Genomic DNA, 6,552 nt, shown 5'->3' with positions numbered 1-6,552 from the left:
TGGGGTATCGACTCTTACTTTCGCATCCTCTGTCAAAAAGACTAAATAAGCTACTTAAATTCCTGCTTACTATTGTGTTTGTCCTTCCCTTTTTTTCGTTCCTAAATTTTCATTAGTAATCTACTTATATCAGAATAAAGTTCAGTATTTAACATTTTTAATTGTAACTGGTGATTTTACCAAAAAACAACAAGAAAACAATCTCATTAGAAATAATTGAACACTCAAATAGTTTCTACAAATAAGTGTAAATCATACGTAAATCATATTCAATGATTTCCAGCTCTGATGTTATATTATGCGCGTGCTCAGTGTATAACGTCACTTCCGTGTTGTGTAGAATGTCATGGAGACTCCCGAGGCCATGTCTGTCACAGTCTGAAATAAATGTACATGTACATTATTTTTACTAGTTATAAAGTTAAATAATTTCAAATGACACTAACTATTTAACATTTTCGATATTTCATTTCAAGGTGAAATACAATATGTGTTCTCTTTAAAATAATTTGCAATATGACAACAGCAGTGTTCATTATCTATGGATCCGTTTAGTTCCGGCATTGTCACGAACATATATTGCAAATAAAGTGTCTGATTATTATTTGTCGTTAAGTTTTGGACCAACTTACAGATTTCATTTTATTGCGGGAGGTTAGAATTCTCTCGGTCTTAGTGACCACCTCCTTGTCGTGTCCCGGTAGCATTGTGACGGACATCTCCACGAGTCTGTCCGGTGCTTCTAAGTTTGGCTCAATCTACAATGAAAATGGAAGATGCATGGCGTTTCAAGATTACACAGGAGGACAACAAACTTCAGACCCAGTCAATTTGACGGTATGGCGACCTCGTCATTCGTTTACTGTACATCTATGGATCAAACAAGTCCTTTTTTAACAATATCTTCCAGGATTGAGAGAACATACGTGAACAGTTGGATCACTCACTTAGTGATAATCCTTTTTGTTCTTCATAAATTGTAAATAACACATTCTCTGCCCCCCCCCCCCCCCCCCCCATTCACTCTTCCTTCATCCCATCTCCATACACCTATCCCAAACTCCACCATTTCCGAAAACAAGATCGATATATTTAAATTCTGACGTCATCTTGTGTAAATACTTATCGATCTTAAAATGTTGTTGGCGGAAAAGGGCGTCATATAAGTTTGAAAAGTTGTGCTCGATAGAATAAAACATGTTTAAATCATACATGTGCACGTTATGTACATAATGTAGGTTGAACCTCCTTAAATGTCATAGCCAATCTTATCCCGTAAATGATCGAACATTTATATACAAAATAACAAGCATGGCTGATTGGACTTAACAGAGGCCTATCTGGTACACTGGACTCCCTTATAATGCACCAAAAAAGGCAGGGTAGCTTTAATGTACATATTATTAGAATAAAGGCTACATTAGCTGGTTATTCGAATCGGACATACTTTACGAGTAGCCTCATTTCCAGTGCAGAAAGACTTTAGCAATACGTTCCAAATTACAAAATACATGTACATATTTACGTCAGATTTGGTCGTCCTCTTTTCAATATATCGGGACGTCATAGAAGATAACTCATGAAGAATATAGATATGCTGATTTGCTTTATGATACTTAAAACTAAAAAATATATTATAGAATGTATTTATGAAACCCACCTTTTAATAAAAATGTGTTTCATGATCCCGAAGTAGGGATACAATGTACTATAAACCCCTGTTCAGTGGAATCGTTTTTGATCATCAGTCATTCGCAATAGTCAAAGAAGAAGCTTATATAATTGGACATTAGTAACAATAATTTAAATTAAATGTCGCCTTACGGAGAAAGTAGACCCATCCATTCCTTTTTCTGGTGGGTTCTTTACTCCAAGTTTGTACTGATGCTTGCTTTTATTTTCTCCCATGGAAATCTCACAAACCCAATCGTCACCTTGACCGGAGTAAGCTATCGTCTCGCGCATCTGTTTGTAGTAATCAATCTCTTCTTGCTTCATGGCTGAAATAAACAAGATAAAATGGACGTGCTTGATACATATCATCGAACGATTGGTCTGTGGTAAAGGGGTTAGGACGGGGAGATTGCTTTCATAAGGTGATCAAACTATATATTGATACTCTTGCATAATTAATCGTAAATTCTACGAAAGCAGTATCGGTTAATATCAACAAACAATATTAAAAATCTTACCTATCTATTTTTTTCCAACACGAGTACAAAATCATAGTTTCACATACAATTTAACTACACAGATTAAACATGAGTTGACCTTACGAAAGCAAGTCGATACAGACTTTCATAGTTTACTTACCAACAGCTTTACAAAAATTCTGGAAATTCTCTGATTTCTCACAAATATCATCCATCTCCCATTGTCCGAAGAATTCCGACATGTTGAAAGTTACTTTACAGAGGTTTTTATGGAAAGCAAAAGTTATGTTCGACTAGGTAAAACGGAGTACAATGTGCGGTAAGACCTTCATGGACTATATTTACTCCCGGGCGATTACATTTAATCGGGTACGTCTACCTGCTTATTGTTTATGCTAAATAGGCCAGCACTATGGAGGTTGTCCTTACACATATTAGCTTTTAACTCTTAAAATGCTAGTACACATACGCACATGTTAACCGCGGACCTAGCTATGTTCCCTACATAGGAATGGACTTGCTGATATCAATATGTAGAGACAAATATGGTCTGAATGGACAGATTTACGGTCTCAACACGTATACATTTATTGACAACTGGCAACATGAAAGTTGTGTTTGTACAGCAATCAGACCAGCTATGCGGTGTAAAAATCACCCTAAAATCACCAAGGAAAAGTTACCGCAGTTGCTTAAATTTAAGTCGACAACGACCACGAGAACATATGTATTCGTATTAGCCTGTGCCAATATGGGTGAAAATATGGGACGATTAGAACGGATTAAATTGTTGAAATGTCAGAAGAGTTTGTTCAATAAGAGATAGTCACTGTCAGTACTGGTAAATGGTTACATGATCTATATCGACCTTGTTACCCGTAAACGTTATTTAATATTTTACAACAATTGGGAAAACAAGTTGTATGAGGTGTGGTTAACATACAGATCAGAATCTGGTTACTTACAAAGCGATCTCAATTATCTGCTCATTGTGTGTTTAGCGTCTCCGAGTCAACGCTCAACTTTTACAAAACAGAGAAACTCAAACTGTTCATAATAATTACACTTTTGGTAACACCGAGTCGTTTGTTTGATACCAGGCTTAAAACCGACTTATTAGGATTGAAGATGAACATATCTGCATAAAGGGTTAACTTTTGATTTGTAAATTGGAACGGCCCCTGTTTCTGAGGCTGATAGTGTAAGTGTTAATCAAACTTACTTTATGTCTTTAATTCGCTATAACTGGTTCCAGTTTCAGGAAATTCTTTAACTTAAATGTTTAAACATTACTGCACTTAAAGCTGACAGTGCAAGTTAAAAAGCATCCAATTGAGATTAAAAAAAAATAACACATGTACAGATTTCCAAAAATCGTTTCCGAGACATCCCCCAATTATGGTTGTGTCGTATCTAAGGACGGGCAGACATTTATGTTTTTTGTAATGCGTAGATACGAGCCGCTATAAAAGCGCGTGCGTTCATTTCTATCGATACACGCGCATAGCGACACATCTCTCCATTATACATAGTATACGTTCTCAATACAAACGCAAATGAGTTTTTGTTCACATTACGGAACTTGAATATGGAATTTGAAGAGGTAACTTTATACATATACATATATATTTTATTTTACAATAAAAGAAAGAAAAGAAAGTATTGACGACACAAACTATTTGGGCCCCAACAAAACATGTACCTAATGAAATTATAAACAGAGTCAATATGAGTAAATTCCTACCTGAGTCTTTCCAGTGGGATATGCAGCAAGAACAACTTTACAACTGTTACATCATTATATCCATAGTTTCCATCGAAATATTTTCCGTGTCTTCGTACAAATGTATTATTTGTGCACGTGCCATAACGCAATTAAAACGTGATAAAACCGCACAACAGCCCTAGTGTAGTGTAGACAACAGGAAAACATCCGAGGAGTGCTAGTGTAAGATACGAGTAAAAATCGGAACTCCTCGGACTGTTTACTTGTTATGAAAATGGCTGCACCCACGATAAACACGTGAGAAGATGGATAGAGTATTTGGGATTAATTCGTTATGCATTTTCAAGCATTTATTTGGAGACTTTATTTTCAACAAGATTTGAAAGATAATTGAGAGACACTATAACTGGTTCCAGTTTCAGGAAATTCTTTAACTTGAATGTTTAAACATAAGGAACTTTCCTTCAAATCTGAAATGTTTTCCTTTTAAGTTTTTAAGTTAAAGTCATTTTAAGGAGTTTCTTAAGTAAAGGGATATTGATGAAAGTGGGGCCAAGTGTGAGGTTATAAATATTTTATAAATGTTGGGTACAATAAATGTTAAGTATTTCTTTTTTATGCTGCTAACCATATCTTTAGTCAGTGATACTATTTCAGACTAGGCAGTGAAGAGTTTATAGAGAACCGTTAACGTTACAACATACATGTATAACGTTGTCTAGATAGGGAATTTTGTGTTATTTAAAATACTGGATTTCCAACGAACGAGTTTATGACGTTTGCTCTGTCAAATTGCATCATAATCTAAATACGGACTTCCTCATTAAATGCTAGTTAAACACTATAAGGACCTGTGTTGATACTAAAATGGTCTATCAGTTTTGATAAGTAACACAGAGTGTATATCAATTAAAATTTAATACTTTGATCGCTGACTTGTTTTTCAGAAGCGATAGTTTTTGCAGTTGTAGTTTGAACGGTATCCCAAAGGAATATAGAGGTGGTTTCAAATAGATAGATATTAATTCGTCTACCTTGAAAAATACATCAAATACATATATATCTATTTTCAAATAAAAAAAAACCCAACACGAATGCATTCGTGCGAGGGCATTGTAAACAAGATTTAGCAATGAGATGTCATAAGGCTAGTACAAAGCTACCAAGAGAGGTAAATCTAATATTAGCAGGTACGACAACTCTGGCAGGACTGTATTTCAGACCACATTTTTTAACATTTTGCTTTTGGAAAGTAGGTTAAGGCTATGATTTAATGCTAGTTTGACTGAATCTAGATTATCGATGGAAATCATATTGAAATTCGTCATGCGATATTCCAGAAAAAGTGGTTTACCCTCAGCCCACACGAAACAGAATTCAGTTACATTTATTTAAAACGATGTTCTTGCCGAATACGCAATATAATCTGTTGATATCAAATAGTTTGTAAATGCGACAACAGATTTTAAATCAAGATGTCTTATCACGCACTACCAAGTCCTTAATTTCATATCTGTATACGATATTTGAATAAACTCACGGAAGCATTGACGGCCCCTTGTCTATACACACATAAATAAATATTGCAATAAAGGAGTAAAGTGATAAAATTATAACGTCATGAACAATTTACTTGTGGATATTTTTATGTCCAAAACTTATTTAATCAATGTTTTTTTGTGTTTTTGTTTTTTATTTTGTTTTACATAGGTGCGGCCCAATGAGGTCGTGTCGTTATGTATTTAAAGTAATGTCACATTCTCAAAGTTAGAATCGGAGTAGTGATAACACACACACCTGCTCTAACATCCATATTCCACAATGAAATAGTGTAGTTATTGAAGAGATTGTACCATTGACAATAAGTTTCATATCCAGCGTTTTATACATGTCCGATCAGTTATCTACTTTTCCACGTTATGGGACTGATTTATCACTACAATCCACCAAAATAAAAAGTTTACTTTGTATCGAATTTATTTGCTGACTTGCATTAGTGCCTTGAGCTTCTGAGTTACCTCATAACTTTCATTATACCATTGAGTTTCCTCAGTTCTTTCATTTGACCTCTGAGTTACCTCATGACTCTCAGTAGAGTGTGAGGTTGTATCCCCAGAGTGGTGTAATTTGATTTATGTAAATGTTTAGTGTCAAGGTTGAAGGGAAAACTCTGAACCTTCTATAATCAAGAAGACCTGACACTAAAGTTGTCGAATACCACAAGAAATATGACATCAAACTGTTAAACAAATTTATGTCCTAAATTGATTTGTAGTAATCTAAGGTACGATGTATTATCCAAATATTGAGAAGAAAAAATAACTAAATAAAAACAAATAATTTTGAGGCAGGTTTTTAATAGTTTAAATATAACAACAACCTCATGTTTGTCTGTTTATCAATCATGACAAATTATATCTAAATAAAGATACCATTTGTTAAAAAATCATAAAAAATAGATAAATTACAGATACATTTCTATTGTATTAAAGAAATTGTCGTATTGTTGTTTGTTCAGCTCATAATTCCTATATAGGAAATAAAAAGTCAGGCTGTTATTAAACTGTACACAATATTAATTACTTAAACGCCCGTTTAGTTAAACACCTAAGCAATGATTTAAAATAAGGTCTTTGATCAAATAAGTAATATGCGCTTACATCTTTTTTATGT

General features: G+C 34.2%; 1 protein-coding gene across 1 annotated transcript; it reads right to left on the bottom strand.

Moving 5' to 3' along the window:
- Positions 1-201: 201 nt before the first annotated feature.
- Positions 202-2,622, bottom strand: LOC117335482. Its single transcript, XM_033895509.1, has 4 exons — positions 2,314-2,622; positions 1,825-2,000; positions 633-758; positions 202-378 (listed from the first exon to the last, which is right to left on the bottom strand). The coding sequence occupies exons 1-4, from the start codon at positions 2,393-2,395 to the stop codon at positions 322-324; spliced, it is 441 nt and encodes a 146-aa protein (XP_033751400.1). The 5' UTR covers positions 2,396-2,622; the 3' UTR covers positions 202-321.
- Positions 2,623-6,552: the final 3,930 nt, after the last annotated feature.

This window comes from Pecten maximus, chromosome 10, assembly GCF_902652985.1.
Source record: "Pecten maximus chromosome 10, xPecMax1.1, whole genome shotgun sequence".
Taxonomy (NCBI): domain Eukaryota; kingdom Metazoa; phylum Mollusca; class Bivalvia; order Pectinida; family Pectinidae; genus Pecten; species Pecten maximus.
This window is presented reverse-complemented; position numbering and strand designations above follow the sequence as displayed.

What these genes read in the sequence shown, in the direction of transcription:
- LOC117335482 (XM_033895509.1), bottom strand. Translation starts at nt 2,395, where the DNA reads ATGTCGGAATTCTTCGGACAATGGGAGATGGATGATATTTGTGAGAAA. An exon ending in TGGATGGGTCTACTTTCTCC is followed by an intron (nt 759 to 1,824) that starts GTAAGGCGACAT and finishes TTTTCATTGTAG; the next exon opens with ATTGAGCCAAACTTAGAAGC. An exon ending in CCCGCAATAAAATGAAATCT is followed by an intron (nt 379 to 632) that starts GTAAGTTGGTCC and finishes CATTTATTTCAG; the next exon opens with ACTGTGACAGACATGGCCTC.